Source organism: Ananas comosus, linkage group 11 (assembly GCF_001540865.1).
Source record: "Ananas comosus cultivar F153 linkage group 11, ASM154086v1, whole genome shotgun sequence".
Classification (NCBI taxonomy): Eukaryota; Viridiplantae; Streptophyta; class Magnoliopsida; order Poales; family Bromeliaceae; genus Ananas; species Ananas comosus.
In genome coordinates, this window is record NC_033631.1 from 5,187,571 (window position 1) to 5,211,437 (window position 23,867).

General features: G+C 42.0%; 1 protein-coding gene and 1 long non-coding RNA gene across 2 annotated transcripts; one reads left to right on the forward strand and one right to left on the reverse strand.

Moving 5' to 3' along the window:
- Positions 10,313–13,787, forward strand: LOC109717025 (palmitoyl-acyl carrier protein thioesterase, chloroplastic-like). Its single transcript, XM_020242669.1, has 6 exons — positions 10,313–10,673; positions 11,461–11,594; positions 11,676–11,789; positions 12,238–12,406; positions 12,834–12,902; positions 13,157–13,787. Exons 1-6 carry the CDS (start codon positions 10,347–10,349, stop codon positions 13,472–13,474), a joined length of 1,131 nt encoding a protein of 376 aa, XP_020098258.1. The 5' UTR covers positions 10,313–10,346; the 3' UTR covers positions 13,475–13,787.
- LOC109717026 lies at positions 10,557–11,467 on the reverse strand. The gene is made up of 3 exons (XR_002218098.1): positions 11,378–11,467; positions 10,999–11,140; positions 10,557–10,720 (listed from the first exon to the last, which is right to left on the reverse strand). It is a non-coding gene; the product is annotated as an uncharacterized LOC109717026 (long non-coding RNA).

Genomic DNA, 23,867 nt, shown 5'->3' on the forward strand with positions numbered 1-23,867 from the left:
TCTTTTGCATTTTTGGTAGTTCACTCTCCTTTTGTTGTAGTTGAGAGAGAGAGTTATGTTAGTACCTTGTATAGAGAGACCACCTATGTATCTGGTTTAGCATTTGTACTTTAGATGTTTATTGTACTACTTCCCGTTTCTACCTAGTGGATTTAGCTCTATATTCATTTCGGTTATTGTAGCATCTAGATATACTTGCTCTGATACTGCTAGATGTTCTCTTTATCTTGCTTTATTTATCGTTTTATTTTAGACGCCTTATATGTTTTAAACGTATGGCGGGTCTGGGCACGTGCCGAGCGGGCTTCCGCTGGGTCCCGGGGCGTGACAGATTAATTTGGTATCAGAGCCTAGGGTTGAGTCTTAGTTGACCTAGTAAACCTTAGGCTAGTTGGACAATAGGAAATAGGCTCGTGAGAGATAGGGTCTATTCGACTTATGAGCGAAAGTATCGTGATTGGGTATCTTGATAACTCTAGAAAGTGGAGTTAAATTGAAGTGTATAGCTCCTAACTTCGCGAAGGGTTACGTTGGCGGCCGACAACGTAACATCGGGAGTTAGTAGTGAAGCACACTTCATTACTTTCGCATGATTTGGGGTATTAGCTGCTTGAGCGGGATACGATTGCGTGCGTTACTAACTTACGCTTTTATGATGTTGTAGTGACGATGCCGATTACACGCTCTCAATCTGCCAGAGCGGATAATGCGGCAAACTTGGAGGAGGTCGAGACCTCCGCTACCTCCAGATCCGGCGAGGTCCGTGAGTTGAGGGGCCAGCTTGCGGCCCTCACTGATATGGTAGCACAGCAGACTAAGGCAGCGTGCCGACAGGAGGCGTGGATGAAGCGCCTAGAGGACCTTCTTCTGCAGCAGGCGGCACCTTCCAGGGAGACCCAGGCCCCTACACCGCCAGCACCAATTGTGGACGTCGCGCCGAGAGCGCCGTCCCCTGCGCCCAGTTCGTCGTGTGCAGCGCCTGTGGCCGCGCCTCAGGAGGAGGTTGGCGGCGCCACCTGTTCAGGCACCCCCGATTGGAGCTATTTTTCCCGTGTTGGTTGAGGGAGCGGAGCGGGACCGACTGATGGAGCGCCTCAACGAGTTCAGGAGGTGCGGTCCCCGGATCTTCGACGGCGAAAAGGTCGACCACTGAATCGTAGAGAAGTGGTTGATGCATATGGAGAAGCTCTTTCGCGACACCTTCGTGGAGGAGAGGGATCAGGTTTGGCTTGCCACACACCACCTGGACGGCGAGGCCTATCGCTGGTGTTTGGATCTCCAGGAGCACCCCAGCACTGATTTGGCAGCTATTACTTGGAAGAGGTTCAAGGGGCTTCTTTTGGCTCATTACTTCCCGACCAGTGTCAAGAGAAAGATGGAGCAGGACTTGCGCAACTTGCGCCAGGGAGACAGGACAGTAGCCGAGTACGAGCGGTAGTTTTCTCGGCTTCTACATTGCGTGCCTTTTGTCGTGCGGGACGACGAGGACAAGGCCCGCATCTTCGAGCGAGGATTGCGACCGTCGATCTTCCAGTTTGTGCAATCCTCTAACCTCCAAACCTACCGGGAGGTGGTGGATCGCGCGCTCATCGTGGAGAGCGGCGCGGCAGATGTCCAGGAGCGGCGAGAGGCTATGGACAAGGGTAAGGCCAAGAGGCCTGCGGCTGAGGGTGTGAGCCAAACGCACTCTAGGAGGCTGCCGAAGCATCCTAGGAGCCAGCAGCGTGGGCGTGGCTCGGCAACTCACCGTGGAGGTTCTGACCGACGTCGACCTTCCCAGTGCGTGATCTGTAGTGGTCCTCACATTCCACCACAGTGCCCACAGCGGGGAGGGAGGTGTTTCCAGTGTGGCAAGGAGGGCCACTTCCGGACCGAGTGCCCGAGGGGTTTGTCACCGGCACCATCATCTGCATCGGCACCGGCTCTACCAGCCGCCAGCTAGGGGACTCTATCGGCGCAGTACCAGCCTGGGCGGCCACCCGTCCAGCGCCAGAGCGAGGGTTCTCGACAGGCCCCGAGTGGGCGTATGTATGCCGCTCAGACCTAGGAGGCGGCAGTAGCCGAGGATGTGGTTGCAGGTATCATTTTACTTGATGACATTAGAGTTCTTGCATTATTTGATACCGGTGCATCACATTCATTCATAGATCGGCTGTTTGCCGAGTTGCATGGCATCCCTATGCTTTCTTTGTTGTATCCGAGATGTGTAGTTGTCCCCGACCATTCTTTGGATATTAGAGAGTATTGCCCCAGTTGCCCTATTCGGGTAGGAAATTGGATTATGCCCGTGGACTTGCTATCCCTGCGCAAGCTGGGGGAATTTGATGTGGTCTTAGGCATGGATTGGTTAACCAAATATTATGCCACGATAGATTGCAAGAATCTCACGGTTACTTTTAGAGAACCGGGACAGACTGAGGTTGTATTTAGAGGATGCCAGAGTTCGCTTTTTGCGATGATGATCAGCTCATCTCGAGCTAGGCAGGTGATCAGCAGAGGTTGCGTAGCCTATTTGGCTAGTGTCGTGCTGAGGGGCGGGGACGACGCCCCTAGGATTGAGGATATCCCAGTGGTGCGGGAGTTTTGTGACGTGTTTCCAGCTGAGCTACCGGGTATGCAACCCGATAGGGAGATCGAGTTTGTGGTAGATCTCGTCCCTGAGACTACTCCAATCTCGAAGTCACCCTATAGGATGGCACCGGCGGAGCTGAAGGTGCTGAGGGCACAGCTACAGGATCTGTTGGATAAAGGCTTCATTCGACCGAGCGTCTCACCGTGGGGGGCGCCAATTCTGTTCGTCAAGAAAAAGGACGGATCACTTCGCCTATGCGTGGGCTATCGTGAACTCAATAAAGTCACGATCAAGAATAAGTATCCGTTGCCGAGAATCGATGACTTGTTTGATCAGTTTCACGGATCGTGTGTGTATTCCAAGATCGACTTGCAGTCGGGATACCACCAGTTGAAGATCAAACCCGATGATGTATCGAAGACGGCTTTTAGAACACGATATGGACATTATGAGTTAACTGTTATGCCGTTCGGGCTTACTAATGCCCCGGTAGCTTTTATGGATCTAATGAACCGTGTTTTTAAGCCTTATCTAGACAGTTTCGTCATGGTGTTCATCGACGATATTTTGGTTTATTCCCGAAGTGATGCAGATCAGAGGAGCATTTGAAGCTTGTACTTCAAGTACTTCTGGAAAAGGAGCTCTATGCCAAGTTGAAAAAGTGTGAATTTTGGCTTCGAGAGGTAGCTTTTCTTGGACATTTGATTTCAGGATCGGGTATAGCTGTGGATCCTAAGAAGATTGAAGCAATCAAGGATTGGCCGAGACTGACGAGCGTCACGGAGATACGGAGCTTCCTTGGATTGGTCGGATACTACCGGAGATTTGTTGAGGGGTTCGCCAAGCTGTCTACTCCCCTCACGAGGCTCACGCATAAAGGAGTCAAGTTCATTTGGAATGATGCATGCGAGAGAAGCTTCCAAGAGTTGAAGCAAAGATTGATGACCGCCCCGATCCTAACCCTGCCAATGGCTGGAGCAGGGTATGTGGTTTATAGTGATGCTTCACTTAATGGATTGGGTTGTGTGTTGATGCAGGATGGCAAAGTGATCACGTACGCTTTGCGCCAACTAAAGGAATATGAAAATAACTACCCGACGCATAATTTGAAGTTCGCGGCCGTAGTCTTCGCAATGAAGTTATGGCGCCACTATCTTTATGGTGAGCGGTGTGAAGTGTACACGAATCACAAGAGTTTGAAGTACTTATTCACTCAGAAAAAGTTGAATTTGAGACAGCGCAGATGGTTGGAGCTGCTCAAGGATTACGACCTAACGATTCTATACCACCCAGGTAAGGCTAACGTGGTGGCGGATGCGCTAAGTAGAAAATCGACGGAAAACTTAGCGATGCATGTTGTTACCCAACCGCAGTTGATCGAGCAGATGAAGCGGTTGGAGTTGGAGGTGGTGATTCCAGATATGCCTTTGAGATTGATGACTTTTGTAGTGCAACCTACACTCTTGGATAGAATTAAAGAAAAGTAAGCTTCCGATGTGAAGTTGCAAAAGGTTCGAGATATAATGGTTGATGGTTGCACCGCCGACTACCTTGTGGATGACCAAGGATTGATGCGTTTTCGCGAGCGGATTTGTGTACCGGCGGATTCGGGAATTAAAAAGGATATCCTACAAGAAGCGCACCAAGCGCCCTATGCTATACATCCGAGAGGCACCAAGATGTACAAGGACTTGAAGTTGCTTTATTGGTGGCCCAGGATGAAAAAGGACGTTGGCGAGTTTGTAGCTCGTTGTCTAACTTGCCAACAAATAAAGGCTGAGCATCGACTACCCGCAGGAAAACTTCAGAGTTTGCCCATCCCGTGTGGAAGTGGGAGAAGATCACCATGGATTTCGTGACTAGATTGCCCCGCTCCCAGGCCGGGCATGATGCTATATGGGTGACGTGGATAGGTTCACGAAGTCGGTGCACTTCATACCTATTAATACTACTTGGACCGAAGAGAAACTCGCACAAGTGTACCTTGATGAGATTGTGAGACTTCATGGAGTGCCTACATCGATAATATCGGATCGAGACACTCGATTTGTGTCTCACTTTTGGAGGAGTCTACAAGACGCCCTAGGCACTCGATTGGACTTCAGCACTGCTTTCCACTCTCAGAGTGACGGGCAGTTGGAGTGCACTATTCAGACCTTAGAGGATATGCTCCGAGCATGTGTGATAGATTTTCAGGGAGGATGGTCGCAGCATCTACCGATGGCGGAGTTTGCTTATAATAATAGTTATCAAGTAAGCATCAAGATGGCGCCCTTCGAAGCACTTTATGGACGGAAGTGTAGATCGCCACTTCATTGGAGTGAAGTAGGCGAGAGATTGGCCTTAGGCCCTGACGTGCTCCAGGAAGCTGAGGACAAGGTTTGAATTGCTCGGGAGCGACTGTTGACGGCACAGAGTAGACAGAGGAGCTACGCCGACCGACGACGGCCGACCGACGACGGCGAGACTTAGAGTTCCAAGTTGGAGACCATGTGTTCTTGAAGGTCTCGCCGACAAGAGGAATCAAGAGATTTGGGGTTCGGGGTAAGTTGAGCCCCCGTTTCATTGGACCGTATGAAATTTTGGAACGTGTAGGTCTGGTAGCGTATCGGCTTGCTCTACCACCGAACCTATCGGGCGTGCACAACGTCTTTTATGTATCGGTCCTTCGAAAGTACGTCTTCGACTCGACTCATGTGTTGGATGCTACACCCTTGGAGTTGCAGAACGATTTGAGCTTCGAGGAGCAACCAGTGAAGATCTTGGCTCACGAGGTGAAGAAATTACGGAATCGGGACATTCCGTATGTAAAGGTCCTTTGGTGCAACCACGGGGAGCGGGAGGCCACGTGGGTGCTGGAGAGTGCGCTGCCGGAGCGCTATCCCTATCTTTTCAGATGGAGTCTTGAGGTATGTTGTAACTTTCGAGTTTCGCGGACGAAACTCCTTTTTAGGAGGGGTGAATGTAACACACTGGACCTTTGCAAATAGCGAGGTTCGAGTGTTTACGTTCCGAATTTTTTCACACGTTGTGGAGGGTCGTAGACAGTGTTCCGACCTATGGTTCGAGTCCCGAGAATTGAGGTTTAAAACTTGGCACCAAAACCCAAAAAGTTGGATTATTGGTGTGCTCTCGGGTAGCCTTCAGCAGGCTGTGTACCAATACAAGGTTGATGGCTGTACCGGTACGGGGTGATGGTTGTACCGGTACGCGGGGCCGTGTACCGGTACACAGGCAGCTTCTCAGCCAACCCGAGGCTCGGGTTTGGCATTTTCGTGGGATGTGTACCGGTACGCGACCCCGTGTACCAGTACGCAGTGCAATCCGCAGACTGCTTGAACTGCAGGGGTGGTTTTGCTATTGTAGTAACACTATATGTGTACCCACGCCCCTTAGGGCTCTCTTTGAGCCTTGCACCAGCAGAGAATAGGTAGGGGAGCCTCTCTCTTCCCCTCTTTAGATTTGATCTCCTTTTAGCTTGGATTTTGGTGGATTGATCTCTCTCTTTTCCCTCTTTGTGCATCTCCACCATAGTTGAAGCCTGGAGCTTGGACTTGAGGCTTGTTTGAGGGAAGATTCTTGGACCTAGAGGACTTTGAGCTTAGTTTGAAGCTTCTTAGAGGTTTGTAGCTTATCCTCCTTCTCTAGATTTTAGTTTTGATGCTTTATGGTAGATGAAACCTTTGAAATGAGATTTAGGGTTATTTTGGAGCTTTTTGATTAGATGCTTTTAGAACTCTCTTGATGGGTTTAGAACCTTGGAATAGGTTGCTTTGGAAGGGATTTGGCTTCCATTTGGGGTTTGTGAGAGGATTTCTACCTCATAGGTGAGTTTTCTCCACCTTAGCCTACGTGGTCTTATGATTAAGTTTAGGGTTAATCATAAGGTTCGTTTAACTCTGGTTCCTACATTTATAGGTTGTTAGGAGGCTAGTAGACACCTTCGTCGGAGCTTACGAAGGGTTTCGATAACTTCGGTGGGTTTGGCTTCATTGGAATAGGAGAAAATATCTCCTAAGTGATTAAATGCTTTCGTATCATCGTGGTTTATGCATTTTCATCATAGATAGGATTTATGTGAATTTTTTAATGCTTAGAATGCATGCATTATGTATCATGAATATTTCACTCTATGTGTAGAGCCTTATGTGTAGTATCTATGCATGTGTTAAGTATTCGTATTGCAAGTTTGGGAATATGTCTCTTATGAGGAAAATGTTTAGAATTGTGTACTCTTGAACATAATCATCATGCTTGACTTAGTGAACAAAGTGCCATAAAGGGGCACTTGACTTAGTAAACTGTGAAACTGCAACTTAGAGATATAGTGATAGGCCATTCAGACATCCACTATTATTCCGTGTTTTAGACATGACGACGTAATGGTAGGCCATCGGGACACTTGATATATTCCATATTTTTAGACATGAGGACTTGGTACTTGAGACAGATCTTTCGCTTGCTTGCCATTGTGCTCATTCGAACATGCTTGTGACGGTCGCTTCCTACAAGCTGGCACTCCGGAGATAGCCATCGCGACATATGCTCGCTCGTGCGGGATTGGGTGCCGAAATGGGATGCCGTGGGGGAGGCTCATTCCTAGAGTGGGAATGTTGACTACCACGGGGCCATTAGGCACGGCGCAGGCCAGACAGCCTACGGGTGGGTCTTACATGATTGGAACTTAGTGACAGACCATGCCAGTTGGACTTTGACTAGAATAGTAAACAACGACATTTTACTATCTACATCATGGATATTCTGTTGATTGCATATACATGCTTATACATGTTAGTCACACTCATGAACATACTTGTTGTAGTTGTTTTATTACTTATGCAATTCTTGCTAAGTAGAGATATCATGGTAGAGTAGTACTCATGGTTACATACTTGTTCTTTATTTAGCTTTTGTTTATACTCGTACTTACTCTCTTTTGTTCAGTTTTGGGCCTAGTGACACATTTCACTAAAATCAGTAATTGCCTATTGGAAACTATTTTTAATAGTTCTCACGCCCTCGTTTCTATGGTTTTATTTCAGAGACCTCTACACCGGTGGAGGCACGGGACCGCGGCAAGGGGATCGCTTAGCTAGCTAGCAAGGAGCGTTTCTTTTGCATTTTTGGTAGTTCACTCTCCTTTTGGTGTAGTTGAGAGAGAGAGAGTTATGTTAGTACCTTGTATAGAGAGACCACCTATGTATCTGGTTTAGCATTTGTACTTTGGATGTTTATTGTACTACTTCCCGTTTCTACCTAGTGGATTTAGCTCTATATTCATTTCAGTTATTGTAGCATCTAGATATACTTGCTCTGATACTGCTAGATGTTCTCTTTATCTTGCTTTATTTATCGTTTTATTTTAGACGCCTTATATGTTTTAGACGTATGGCGGGTCTGGGCACGTGCCGGGCGGGCTTCCGCTGGGTCCCGGGGCGTGACACGGCCTCTGCGAAACGCCATTGCCATCATAGCATCGTGTCATCGGTGAAATACATGGAAGCGGTCTGGACCTTGTCATCCTCATCCTCCAACAGCAGCGCCTTGAGATAGCGCTCCATGTGCCATAGAAAATTGTCGAACTCCTTCTCATCGCGTGTGCCCTTAAAGCATTGGGGTTCAGGGATGTGGATCTTTGGGGTGCGCTCCTTCTGTGTCTCGATGCCTCGAGCCACTGCCTTCTCAAGAATGGTCACCCACATCTTGAGGTCCTCGACCTCGTCGACCCTGGTGAGCAGGTCCTCTACCAATACCTTCCGCTCGTCCTCGCGACGGGCGAGGTCCCTACGAAACTCCTCAAGCTGTTTGCGGAAAGTCCCCATGGCAGTTGCAACGCTCTCCTCCATGGTATGCAGCCCATCCTCCATCATCCCCATATGTTGGGATAGGACGGAGTAATGCTTCTTCGCTCTCGCAATAGAGTCCTCTAGCACGTTCATGCGATCCTCGAGCGAGGCGGACTCTCTCACCAAAGTCCGCGACTCCTTATTCTTGCCGTACTTGGTCGCCCTGGGCTCAAGCACAATGTCACTGACGGCAGCATCCGATGTCAACATGGCTTCCCAACAACAAATCTCGCTCTGATACCAACTGTCACGGACTTAAGCAGAATCGCTTGTCTAGCCTGTGCGGCACTCGCCTTCCTTCGTGAAGTGAGTAAGCCTATCTCTCTACTTGCTAAGTTAGGACCTACTCACCCTAAGACTAAGGACAAGAGAGAGAGAGTTTGAGGAATGTTGTATATTGATAGAAGTTGAGAGCACAATTGATTTCCTAGAGAGAGGGGTTAGAGGTCGCTTCCTTATATAGGCTACTCGCCACCAAGGCTACAAATGAAAAGGCGTCAAGTGGTGCATAATTAACTACAAGGCAAAAGAGGGATGCTACAAGCTCCCAAGAGATCGACTACATTTATTATCCACTTAGAAACTCTAAGGGACTCTTGACCCTTCAGCATCCGTACCATCAGTCTTGAGATCCATGTAGAATCTTCTAGAATGCCTTAGCAAAACCTCTGACAGAACGTTTTTTTGGAGATTGGGCCACTGTCAATAAAAAGTCAACAGAAAATATTTTGTCTGTGGCTACTAGCTACCTTTCTAGCTAGTGTCAAGTATACTATGAGAAAGAACTTCGCTATCCTTGTGTAAACTCCAAAGAATCCTAAATTCTAGAGACAAACTCCAAAGAATCCTAAATTCTAGGGGCACCAAAGAATCCTAAAGTCTGACAACTCGAGATATTTCTAATCCTTGTATAAAGTCCAAAGCCCACAAAATCCAGCACACTTTCCCTTGTAGACGCAGCTTTCCCTGGTGATCATTTTAATGCCCAATAATTAATACCTCTATTAATAAACATAAACACCCCACCACAGGGAAACAAAAAACAAAAAAGAAGAAAAAATATATGAAGACCCCCTCACCATTAGTGCATTCTGAATAGCCACTTTAACCGTATTTTTTTTGTAATTTGACACCTTTTTTGAATTTCAAAAAATTTTATTTAAATTTTTATACTGAGTTAAATTGAAAATTATTTTGATCAAATTTAATGACTCTATAAACCATTCTGAAATAGCCCTCTCGACTCCAATAATTTTCTTTTTTAATCGGCACTCCTTTAACTTCAAATTTTTTTTATTTATATTTTCTACTCAGTAAATTTGAAATTCTTTTGAATTTTGTTGTTCTATTAGCTGTTAGTTATTTAGCAAGTTTTAGTTTCATCTAACAAAGCGTGATCAAAGATATTGAATTTGATAAAGTTACTCATGAGTTCAATAAAAACCCCAACTTAGTAGAAAAAATCCAAGCACCTGTAAAAGTTTAAAAGTTGAGAAGGTGTGAATCTAAAATTGTTTAAAGTTGAGGAGGCATGTCTGATTTCAGAATATAGCATGTAGGCGAGGAGGCGCGCGTCTCCATACATTTTTACCAAAAAAATAAAAATAAAATTAAAAAGAGAATAAAAAAAAAAAAAAAAGAGCCCTTGAATCTTATTCCTCTCCTACATGTCATGCATAGAGTCTTCCATAAAGCAACAAAAGACAAAAATTGCTAATTTTTGTCTCTTGGCTAGCGAACTAAAGCATTTATCGACACACTCGCCAACTTTGGATTCCTAAGCATCTTTAAATCTTATGCTGAGCCCATTCCCATCTTAGTTTCCAAACTCCAACCAACTGTTTTAACAAACGCATTAACAAGTTTCAGGCAACGGCTGTATGGCTACTACTAGTACTAGTGTATCTTACGCCCTCTCCTGGACGATAATGTGCTCCTCCGCAGGAGAATCTGATCCCAGAAGCCGTAAGCTGAACAAAAGCTCCGTCAAAGTGAATGGCACCCACAGTACTGCCCTCCCGCACGCTGCAACCAAGCTGGAGACCTTCAGTACTTCTGCCGTCGCTTTCGTCGAAGATGTCGCGGGAGAGCGCAGCAGGCAAAACATTCCCACCGAGAAGCAGAATGCCGATCCTTTCCGACAAGGACTCATCGTCGAAGGTGGAGTCGGATATCGGCAGACCGTCGTCATCCGGTCCTACGAAGTCGGTCCCGATAAAACCGCGACTCTCGAGACCATCCTCAACCTTCTTCAGGTAACTAATTACTTTTCCTATTACTTTGTAGCCAATTTTGCTGTCACCTATTTATACATCAGCACAGATAGTTAAAAAAATTAAATAAAAGCAATGATTTAAGCGTCTATCAACACGGACCGTATCCGTCGTGCCGTATCGTACTAGCAAGATCGATACAGTCCCCTCGTGTCGATGCCACAACTCAAAACTCTCTATTCTTTAAATTAATAAATAATTTTTTAATAAAATTTAAAAAATTTGATAAAACATATAATAAATAATTAGCATATTTATTTGTTGCTAAAAGAAATTAAATATTTAATGACATTATGTGTCGACATACTTATATTTTTTGTGATCGGCACGCATCGAGACGGCCCAGCACGCACCATGCTATACCGTGCCGGCAAATTTCTGACACGACTCCGTGCCACGGTACTTAAATCCTTGAATAAAAAACAACCACACAGGTATCTCAACATGTCCTATATCACAATATATAATATAATATTAGATAGTTCACAATTTAATTGAAACTGGAAAGAGAATAAATGTCTTTTTGTTCAAAAGATTTTACTGGAAGCGAAGAAGTAATTTGAAACTTCTTCTCCTGCTGTATGTATCCTGGAGTCAATATTTATTTATTTTTTTTTAAAAAAAAAAACTGCTAGTGCGTTTTTCAAACTTTCTTAGGCCGGCAGGCTCTGAATGAAACAGCTTACATGTACAGTAGCGCATCCTTAATTGAAGTTTTGGATTCTGAAAGCGTATATCACAAATTAAAGCTTGCTTGAAATGTCGATAGGAAACTGCACTGAATCATGTGTGGATGTCGGGTCTACTTGGCGACGGATTCGGAGCCACGCATGGTATGATAAGAAATAATCTCATATGGGTGGTTACAAGGATGCACGTCCAAGTTGATCAGTACCCAATCTGGTGAGAGTTGCCAACATCTCCTCCCAGCTACTTTTCTTGATGAAAATTGACTCTTAATTAATTACTCTTTCGCCGTTTCAGGGGAGAGGTGCTCGAGATTGACACATGGGTCGGCGCCTCAGGGAAGAACGGGATGCGGAGAGATTGGTTGATCCAAAGCCGCCTCACGGGGGTCGTCTTTGCGCGCGCAACAAGGCAGGAACTCTCTCATCTTCCCTTTCTTTTGACCTTGCAAGAGGTGCTAACTACATATCTTCAATTCATCCAAAGCTATTCGAAAAAGTACTAACAACTTTCTTAATAAAAAATCTCCTTAGCAGCCGGCTTAACGCTGCAAGAAAAACAGAAAGTTCAAATTGAGTTTTTTTGCTTTTGAACTTCTGGAAGCAAAAAAAATCTTACTAAGCTAATGCCCCAACCTATTACTAGCCAAACACATGTCATCTGGATGTTTTTTTTTTTTTTTGAGTAAACAGGGATATACCCTATTTGGGTAACAACAAAGCGAACGAGTCATCTGGATGTTTTTACTTTAGAAGGAAGTAAACTAGTTATTCAACAAGGCAGGCCATATAACAATTTTTTATGGATTTTGTATTGGTATTATGTCTGATGCTGACATGATTCCTATATATGTAAACAGTACATGGGTCATGATGAACAAACAAACAAGGCGCCTTTCGAAGATGCCAGAAGAGGTAAGAGATGAGATCTCGCCATGGTTCATAGAGAGACAGGCAATCAAAGAGGATGTGCCTGAGAAGATCATCAAGCTTGATGACGATGCCAAGTACGTCGACTCGGATTTGAAGGTACTATTTATTGTTTCCACTAGTTAGTACTTTCGTATAATATTTTGTTTTGCACTTCAAATCTCTACAAGCATGTCATCCAATTGTCACTTTTTTTATTTTTGAGAACGAACTTTATCTTTCATTTCAAAGAACGCTCAGAAATTCTATCATCAGATATATGTTCAGATGCAAACAAATCCAGAGCAATAATTGATAATTCACTTTGATTTTCTCTTTTGTAAAGTTCATATTGATGGCTATACCTGGCCTAACTTAAACCTCCAAAGCCTTCAATGCACATTATCTCGTGCAATAAATTCCAGGAAATAGGTATTCCCCGTGTGTTTCCTTTTCTGATATTTCAACTTGTATGCAGTTTTCAATTTTCTTTTGTCATCAACATTTTAACAACATACTAAAAAGACCTACAATCTGCAATTTGCAGCCGAAGCGGAGCGATTTGGACATGAATCACCATGTCAACAACGTTAAGTACGTAAGATGGATGCTCGAGGTAAAGCCAGTTGTTATATGCCGTTTTACTTTACAAGCACATAATATCGATGCCGTCGACTATTACTCCTCTCTCTGCTATAGTTTTACATCCCTAATGTTTCCTTAGTAAGATGCTACTGACTTACCAAGCAGAACTACTCTAGAAATGTCACACATGATGCATCTTTAAGTAGGGAAAAGAAAATATAATAGGTAGAGGTAATCATAAGCGTAAAACTCATTCGAATTAATTAAAATGTCTGTGTCCTGCAGACTATCCCTGTCCAATTTCCGGAGAATTACGAACTTTCCAGTATCATACTAGAGTACAGAAGGGAATGCGGGAGTTCAGACACTGTGCAATCTATTTGTGAGCCTGATGAAGGTTCAATCCCAGAAGATGATAATATCAGCATAATCAAAGATTTCTCCCTAGCACCCGAAATTCTTGATGGGTGTGGCCTCTCCGGCACCTTCGACAAATGGCCAACAAAATATACCCACCTTCTTCAAATAAAAGGACAGCAGAAATATGAAGAGATTGTCAGGGGGAGGACTACTTGGCGGAAAAAGTTATTTAACACTTATTAAGTGTTTGCTGCTTTATTTATGTTATATTGCTAAGTTTTTCTCAGTTTGGTTTTAGCCATTTGTAGCAAAAGATCTCACTCAAGTGATTTTGAAGTGATGAACTTTGCGAGGGTGAGGTGAACTACCTCCTTGAGTTTGTGAAACTGCACATTCTGTGTCTCTGGAGGAGCACTGCTGGTCCCTTTCCTTTGATTTGTGTAAATTTGTCCATGTCATTCTACTGTTGTTCCATGTGATTTTATTGTAAAAATATCAAAGGGAATTGTGGTTGTTATTTGAGCTTAGGTGATCAAAATACAGAGTATTTTGTTTACTCTGTTCAGTTTATAACATAGGGTTAATTTCATACATGTCCCTGCAAACATAGTGAATTGCAAATATATTTCTACAAGATTCAACTTTCATATGTTGTCTCTGCAAATGTACTATTTATTTTATAAATAAAATGACCTTTTTAGCATCAAAAATGTGTCCCTACAAAAGTTTCAACTAGTAATTGAAGAGGGGTAAAAAGATCAATTCACGTCATTAACTAACTAGGCTTAAGTATTTTACCTATTGTTGATTAATTTTTTCTAATGGATCCAAACGGTAGGGACATATTTGAAAATATCAAAACTTTTGCAAGGACAACATATGAAAGTTGAACTTTGTAGGACTATATTTATAATTCACTATCTTTGTAGGGACTTGTATGAAATTAACCCTATAACATAAGTATATGATCTCTGCTTTCTATGATAAGAAACTAGATATTTACTTCTTGTAATCTAGTACAAGAGTTTTGTAACAGGAAATAACCGGAACTAATTATATTAAATTCTTGTAACCAACAGAAGTGTTGGATTTTATCCAATGATAAATTTTGATGATAACAAATAGATTTTGGATTTAATTTGTTATTTAGCAATTTCATGTTGTAATTGAATTTAAAGCGGCTCAAGCTGAACCGGATTTGATCAAAGGTAACCATTCAATTAATTTATTCAAATTGGCCCGACAAGATCAAATTGTACCAAATTGGATGCAAGTGCCACAACAATAATTTGGAGGACTTCTTTACAATTTATCGGATTTGAGCCGCTCAACCTAGTCAAGTTGACCAATTCACCTTTTGGGTTTGATTTGTGCTTAATGTCAAATTAGCCATTATTTTAATACGGTATGAAAGTGATTTTATGTATGGTATAAATTCAAACATGATTTTATATGTATGGTATTATTTCAAAAGCTTTTACAAATGTGGAATGAATTCAAAAAGTATTTCATTTGTAGGATTTTACGAATTTGGTATGATTTCAAATGAGCTTTTGAATATAGTAATATTTCAAATGAGTTTTGTAAACGTGGTATGAATTTGAATTTATTTTGGAATTAATTCAAATGCATTTATTAAAATTCAAATTAAAATCAATTATGATTTAATCATACTTTTGTTACATTTTTTAAATGATGGCTAGTGTATTTAAAAGGGGGCTTGGATGTTGTTTGTGATATAACTTCAGAAAAATTCTCTATGTAATATACCAAAAATTCGGAAAATAAATATCGAACTTTAGTCAAATTAACCAAAGTGCGAGGATGGTACACTTCGGAAAGTCCGAAGGTGTTAAAATGATCAAAAGTGCATTGTGGGAGGTCTTCGAGAGCTAAAGAGTCAAAATTCTGCAAACTGCAGATTTTCAGCTCTCGGGGACCGGTCCCTGAAGGAAGAGACCAGTCCCCGAACGTGTGAGAACTGAGAAAGCTGAAAAATCGGCTAAGTCCCAGAAAACCAGTTCTTGGGAACCGGTCCCTGCGGGGAGAGACCGGTCCCTGAGAGACTGGTCCCTCTGGGAGAGACCGGTTGCATTGCGCGGGGGCCCTGGCTGCCCGCGGGGAGAGCTCTCTGGGACCGGTCCCTTGTCGGGGAGACCGGTCCCCGAGCCCGCAATCTGCCCAGTCCAGGCAGTGTCATATAGTGAAAGCTGAGGGGTTTAAATGCAAAAGTGCCTTATGTGGACTATGTGGAGGGGTCAAGAGATATTTTTTCTCATTTCTCTCCCACTTTAACCCTCATATCTCTCTCTTTCTCTCTCTCTAGAAGACAAAGAAGAGAAGAAAGAAAAGAAAGAAGAAAGGAAAGAAAGGGAAAAGAAGAAGAAGGAGGAGGAGTAGAGGGTGAAGAAGAAGCTAAGGAGTAGAGCTACTTCCTCTTCTTCCTCTTTGGAGTAACATAGGAGCAAGCTTAGAGGTAAGCTTGAACCCTATTCATGGTAGAACCCAAATTAGGGATTTGATTAACCTAGGAATGGTTTTAATGGAGTCTCTAGTGTGGATTGAAGCTTCTTTTGCTTCTGAAGGAGATCAAACCTAGGGTTTGATATATGCTATGGAGCTAGGGCACCCAAATTTGGGGCTTTTGCTCGGGAGGATTTCAAGGTGAAATTAACCCTCTAGAAACCTAATTGGGGACCAAACGAACGCATTGGTGCGCTCGGTTCGCCGAAACGAAAAGTCTATGTAATGATATGAGCAAAAAGGGCCTAATTTGGCTTCGTTTTGCCGCAGGTGACGAGCGAGTCTATGAATCCTGAGAAAAATCATTGTAGTATCCTAGTACACCTACGAGGTGGGTGGTGCTATCCAAACTTGTTGGAATTCCCCCTATGTCTAATGTGTCATTCAATTGAGCATATATTTATGTTGTTGCATGCATTATAGGGTAGATGTGACGTTATATATGAGAATGTTGCATGATGTGAATACACGTGCTATTCGAAATGTTTGAGAACCTATTCAACCCTATATGTATGCATGAGATATAATATGAGCGCCCCATGAGATGAAAGAACAAAGTGACACAATAAAACATAGATTGAGTGGCATCCGACAATGTAAAGTAATGTGACACTAGAGTTAGTGTGTGTGGCATCAAAGAGAAATGTGACGCAAAGAACAATGATAATGATTAGAGACAAGTAAAGAAAATAAAAGTGGCATAAAGAACGAGTAAAATTAAAGAACAATGATTGCTAGAGTTAGCAAAATAAAGTGATGTAAAGAACACTAGAGTTAGTGTAAAGACAATGATTGAACTATATATCCTTAGAGTTAAGGATCGATCATACTTGCTATGAGTTCCGTGCTCAAGGGCGGTAGCTCCCCCTCGAGCGATGCTCTCCGGAGTTTTGCATCACGGGTTAGAGTCAACCCGAGGACGGTCTTAGCGAGAGGCAGCTGAGGGCCCGCGATGATGGACTTAATGTGGGCAAGTTAATGTGGCAAAACCCCTGGGTTAGCCGTGAGATTAAAGAACAAAGAACAAAGATTAAAGAATAAAGAGTAAGGAATAAAGAACTTGCATACTTGCATGATTTACGTTGAGCATATTTCTTGCTTTATTGTTCAGGCATATTAGCATCATGATCATAGTTTGGTTCTATTCTGCTTATCCTTCCATTATGCCCGAGTTAGTCCTAGTGGGAAAGTCGGTGAGATTGAGGCCGAACCCACTGAAAACTTTGTTGTAGTTCTCACCCCACCATTTCCACAGAGCCGGGACCGAGCGAGCCGGCGAGCGACCGTGGTAAAGGTATCGCACCATAGTCAGAGGCCACCAGAGTTGGGTTATTTCATATTTTGTTAGTAGCTACCCTATTGTCATCTTTTGTACATGAAGATGTTTAATGTAAAGTAAAGAATGTAAAGTTTTATTTTGAGGCAATGTGATGTAAAAAGAAATGATGCAAGTGATGTAACGAAATGTAAAGACTTTATGAATGTACAAGTTGGATGAAATGGATACATGTATATGATCTAAAGCGAATCATAGCACTTGTGTAGATGTTTAGTTCCTTTCTTTCACTCTTGGCTATTGCCTACCCTCGTGTAAGCCGTTTGTGTTTGTTTCCGCTAGTGCTTTTCTCTATTTGAAAATGTACAAGTGATGAGCCTTGGGCGGACAGGAGAAACTTTGTCCGTTCGGCGTCTGTTCGACGTGTCCGAGCCGGCCCAAATTGGTATCGGTCTCGGGGCGTGACACTCTAAGTCCTAATTGTTAATTTATTGATTTGTAATTGTGAGCTTCATTGATAGGTTGTAAAAGAAGGTTTGTGTGATTGTAAGCGGCTTTGGTCTTGCCCTATTTGAAAGGCCAAGTGATAGTGAGATCGGTGCTTCGAGGAGAAGAAGGATCAGACTGGAGTAGGCAGAAAGGCCGAATCAGGATAAATCATCTATGTTATCTTAGTTTGATTTTTTCTTTTATTTGGTTGTGCAATTTTTATCTTGATTTAATTTTACTTGAGTTTTTAGTTATCAACTAATTCACCCCCCCCCTCTTAGCATTTGATTCTTCAAGAAGCGTATGATTTGGTCTATATTCTAAAATAACTTTCTTCATTGAAAGAGTTGAAGCAGGGTATCTCTCTTGAATAAGGGGACGAAATTCCTACTTTTAACAAAACATTTTAATTTTGCTGTACTATTTTAAATTGAATTTCCTGCACTATGAGGCTCAGCACATCACTATTATGGTGACTTGACCATAAGAGGTGTACTTAATGTTAGTGCTATACTAAATTTGCCTTGGGGAATATGAATAAATATCAAGTAAATTATGGTTTTAAAACATGTAGGTTCACTTTTTTTAAGGTGTATTTGCCCTCACTCGAATATATGCTGCCGATTACCAGCAAATCTCCTCTATATATGATACAACAAGATAGTCGAGAGAAAAATTAGGAATGAGAAAAGATTGGTTGTATTGCCCTTGAAGCCTTCAAACGTAGTTATAGGATACGAATGGTATGATGAAACGACACAACTTTCTCTTAAGAACTTCTCTTTTAAGAATCAAAGCGAAAAATTAGGAATGAGAAAATATTGGTTGTATTGCCCTTAAAGCCTTCAAACGTAGTTATAGGATACGAATGGTACGATGAAAGGACACAACTTTTGATATTACATTCGTTTACAAAATAACACATCCTTTCACGAATAGTGAAATGACATATCTCTTTACAAAAGACATATTCTTTAATAAAGGATTCATCTCTTTGTGAAGTAGTGTATCTTTTCGTAAAGAGACACATCTCTTCGCATTAAATAAAAAGACATATCTTTTCATCAGAATAACTACTATAAAAAAGAGACAGTCATTCATTAATTTACTTATTCAATTTATTTACTCACTTCCTCTATTACAATATACACTAACATGGCAGACTATCAAATTTAACTGCTACCATTTGTTATGCCCCGAAACCCGCCTATTTGGTCGGATTCGAGCGCGCCGACAGACTGCCAAACGGACAGAGTTTCCCCTGTACGTCCAAGGCGTCAAAACTATTTATTACAAAAGGTTCCAACCAGGAACAGATTTAATACATTGATTGCATAAGAAGGATACCAAAAACATAACCGCTAAACTATTACAAGCATTCAGCTCATTTATATCACATTTACATCATTTTACATTCCACTTCTAAATACAATCCTCATTACAGTTATTACAATTTTGTTCTTTGTTTACTATTCTTTCCGGTACTCTAAGCTATGCTGACTCGGGTACTGCTATCTCTGGTCTCAATGGTAGGGCGCTATCTACTTAGCTGCGCCCTTTCCTCGCGCAGCCGCGCTGCTCACGTGTGGACCTGAAAAACATGGGATGAGAACTATATAAATAGTTCTTAGTGGGTACGGCCACCTAAGAGAAGAGCTCGACCTACCAGGTCCAAAGGAGGCAACAAAGCAAGTTAGTCCAACAGATATATAATCATCACATAACTATCATGCAACTAACCGCTAACATGCTTATGCCTCACAACATGCAATATGCAAGTTATGCAACCAATGCAAGTAGATCTACTGATTCTACTTCTATTTCACTATACATAGCTCACTTAACCAGCTCCTGAGGTTTCCTTTACCTTAGCCAAACTATGCCACCCGACTCGGTTTTGAGTCAATCATCCGCGGGATACTGCACTCATCTAGGCTCGAGGTGAAGGACGTCTCACATGCACCTTAGCCTTAAATCCACTCGACTATAGGTCATCCATCGGGTGAGGAAATACCGTCGAACCCTTGACCACAAATCGCTCACCGAGCGAGGAGAACCACACATACCCGTGTCCACAATTCTCATACCAGGCGAGGAGAACCACACATACCCGCAGTTATGATTCACATACCGATACCCGTAAATATCACCCGCTGCCGAGCGAGGAGAACCACACATACTCGCAGCGACCAATCCTAGGGATTCCGGAATTCTCTATTCAACTCTTAAGGGTTAATCATATACCCTACAATATCGACCTATCTAGGTTCGACTCATGCATATCCTAGTGGCCACTCTACCACTATAATCCACAACCTAGGTTTAACCATACTAGGTTCCATACCACTATATCTCATAACCTAGGTTCAACCACACTAGGTTCTATGTCATTCCCACCTAAAATTACACGATTCCCACACTAGGTTCAATGCCACTCATGCTACTTGTTATCCTAGTTGTCCATACCTAGGATTCATAGTTTTCATGCCACACTTGTCGAGTTCTCTAATTTTTCTAGAATTCATCGACCTATGATCACATTCATATGAATCTAGCATATTCTCACAACATGTCAACAAACATATGTCCTCTAACATCTTATGCACATGCCTATATCATCATCCAATGGTAGTTAATATAGATCTTAGCATCTATCTCATGCACACACAATTAAACTACCATTATATATACACGCATCAACAATAAACTGTACTTCACACTTTGGCATGGAAGTGACCTAATCACTTCGGTGAAGCACAACCCACCTAACAATGCTCTCCGATTGCTTATCGACACTTGCAATCGGGCTCCCGTGGCACACGTCGCCCGGTTTGGCTCGAACTTGCAATCTACCACCGAACGCTCACCGATTTTCAACCTAGAGTTGTTTGGGGCTCTTCTCTAACCTTCAATTAGAGAACCAGGAGATCGATTAGGTTCAAAACCCTAAAACCCCAAAACCCCCAATTCTAAACCCTAGCTTTTCACATATCCTTCAAATACCCCAAAATTCATGGAGTAACATGTTTTGCTAGCTTAGAACAGTCTAGGGATCTCTAGAATACCATTCACAAAGGATTTAACCAAAATCCTAAATTCTTAACCAAATGCGAACCTCGAGTCGGAAGCACGCCGCGCCACCTAGCACTCGAGGGCTCGATCTACCGTTCCCAACATGTTCCCAAGCTCCTTCTCCACTAAAACCCCAAGTTTGGGAGAGATCAAGTGAGAGGAAAAGGAGAAAACTACAGAGAGAGGAGAGTTTCTCTCTCTACATATGTGGGTGTGTGTGTGTACAATGGCTGAGGGAGGAGGAGAAGAAAAGAGGAGGCCTTTTTATAAAGTCCACCTCTCATAATTACCAAAATGCCCCCATCCTGGGCAACTTTCGCGTGCAGGGTCCGAACCTTGGCTCCAGGGTCCGGACCCCGTAGGTCCCCTCAGCCCGTAAAAATCGCATTTCTCCAAAAACTCTCGTTTTCGCTCCTTGAGCCTCTAATCCATCTCTAAACATTCCAACACTCTCAAAGCATATTTTTGAGCATGTTAAACCATCCTCTCATTTTTACTTTGCCGAATTTAGGCCAAAGTCGAACATAGCTTTCCGAGTCCCGTCTTCGTGCCTAACTCGCATCGAAAACACTCGAATGCTCCCGAACTTCGTCGAAACTATTTTTAACATCTTTTCAAGCTAGTTCCCACCGAAGCTTCATAACTGTAGGAGTTCGGTATGTTACACCATTTGAGTGCCGTTTGATAAAAACCTTTTTTCATTAGCTTATGTAAAATCTGATTAATTTGAATCTCTAAGAAATGTGATATTTAACAATGTGCAACAAAATAACAAAATCTTTATGAAGAAAAGTGATAAAGTTTAGGTGTAGAAAATTTCTATGACGACAACATTCTACATTCATAGGTTCGACATGGAACCAAACATGCCTAAACCAAACACCGAAGCTTGTAAATTTTCCTTTCACAATTTTTTTTTTCTATGAAAACTTATTTCCAGAGGTTCAACATGGAACCAAACATGCCCTTAGAGCACCTATCTTCGGCAATTGAGCTTTTTCCTCACTCTCCTTATTCGGTGTTAATCATCATCGACAATCAATATTTTTCGGTTGTGCTCTTATTAGAGATAAAGCTGCAACACATTTTGTTGGCTATTTAGCACTTGGCTTCAAGCAGCTTTTGGCCAACATCCTAAATCTATTATTACATATCAAGATCCAACAATGAAGAAAGCAATCGAGCAAGTACTACCGAACACTACGCATAGATATTGTCAATGGCATATTATGAGGAAAGCAAGAGAACATTTGAGTATACTGTATAGTACCAATGAAAGGTTTAAGATGAATTTAGAGTTATGCATAAACAACAGCTTGACTATAGAGGAGTTTGAGACTGGTTGGAATTTGATGCTTGAAAAGTATGAATTATATGACAACAATCATCTCCAAGTAATGTGGAATAGTAGACGTCAATGGGTTCCGGCCTATTTTAGAGATTCATTTTTTGCGCAAATGTCTACATCACAACGGAGTGAGAGTATGAATGCCTTTATAAAGATGTTTATGGATTCTCATACATCAATTTACAAGTTTGTAATACAATTTGAAAAGATTGTTTCAAGTCGTTAGGATAAGGAGGATGAAGAGGACTTTAGGTCAAAAGATAGTGAGCCAAGTTTGTGGTCATTTAGTCCAATTGAGAAACAAGCTCGTGATATTTACACAAGAAAAGTATTCACTGAATTTAAAAACTAATTGAGAGCTAGTACAAGATATGAAATAAATGAATTGGAGGCGAATTCATTATACAATATTAGTTCAATAGAATTCTCTACATCATTTAGTAGAGTTAACTCCTACACAGTTCGCGTGGATAGACTTAAAGAGAATGTGAGTTGTAGTTGCAAGTTCTTTGAATTTAGTGGCTTGTTATGTTCTCGTGTATTAAAAGTTATGCTTCACATTCAAATGCATCATATTCTAGACCAGTATATTATGAAAAGTTGGACTAAAAATGCAAAAAGAGGATTCTCTAGCACAAATTTAGGATGTATGGCAGTTGGTGAACTTTCACATTCGAAAGATGCAAGATAATGCACTAGTTTTGAAAATGCAAAAAATGTCATATATAGCCCCGCAAAATTTTGAGGCATTTGAAATGGCTTGTGAAGACATAGATACGCTTGTTGACAAGATTATTGCACACAATGAAACTTTAAAAAAGAAAGAAGGAGATAATATTGGATATCGGCATGCAACTATTTTTACACAATCTAGTGAAGTTGAAGCTATCATGAAGGACCCTCCACAATCACAATGCAAAGGAAAAAAGGAAACGACAAAAATTCAAGCCACCTATTGAAAAGGGTGTTAAAAAAGCTAGAAAATGTGCCTATTGTGGAAAGAAAGGGCATAATGTCCGTACTTGTAAAGAGGTAACTAATTTTGTTCTAACTTATCATATCAAATACTTAAATTCTAGTCAATTTTTTTAAATTATTTTTTTTTTGCATATATTAGTTTTAATCAATTTTTTTTTTTTGTAGCTTGCATCGAAAGAAAAGGATGGTGCTACATATACTACAAAAGGCCAAGAAGAGACAGATAGCTCAAGTGACTCTGTATGAAGATAAACTTGTAACATGCATAAAGAATGGCTCAACTAGACTTCTTGTTTGTAGTATGTATTTTGCTATCAATAACTCTGAAAGGATGTATTTGTTGGCCTAGTGGCCTTAATCTTTTATTAGATTTTGATGATAACAAATAATTACGATTATTGGACTAATCTTTTATCTTGAGTTTTATGTTTTAGATCTCTCTATCTTCAAAAAGGACTCAAAATGGGCAATTTTCTAGCACCGAGCCTCACCACTTGAAGCTATACCTGCTTCCTTTGTCAAAAAGACAAACTCACTCTCTCTATTCTTAATTTGATGCTTTATGATTAGAGTGAGAAATTTTGAGCTAAGTTTAAACTATTCATCTTATCACCTTATAGATCACTTAAACAAATTTCTAACTTATGATTAGGTGGATAGGATTTTTAAATATTAAAAAACTGTTCAAATTCTGTGTTCTGTCAAGTTGCGATTTCTAGACCCTGTTCTGGGCACCCTAAAGTGGATCCGAATCTTATGAGACTTTTTGGATCCTGCCTGTTTGCTGTTCGAGTGGTCCAGAAACTTCTTTACCGGATCTGGTAGCCCGAATTTCAGTTTAGAGCGACCAAAAGTGTTTGACTTGATAGGTTGCGTATCAGCCCAAAAAGTTCTGACGCAGGCGGCGCGCGCATTGAAAGATCTGGGCACCCACATCTTCTGGAAGCCCA

What these genes read in the sequence shown, in the direction of transcription:
- LOC109717025 (XM_020242669.1), top strand. Translation starts at nt 10,347, where the DNA reads ATGTGCTCCTCCGCAGGAGAATCTGATCCCAGAAGCCGTAAGCTGAAC. An exon ending in CCATCCTCAACCTTCTTCAG is followed by an intron (nt 10,674 to 11,460) that starts GTAACTAATTAC and finishes AAATGTCGATAG; the next exon opens with GAAACTGCACTGAATCATGT. An exon ending in GTTGATCAGTACCCAATCTG is followed by an intron (nt 11,595 to 11,675) that starts GTGAGAGTTGCC and finishes TCGCCGTTTCAG; the next exon opens with GGGAGAGGTGCTCGAGATTG.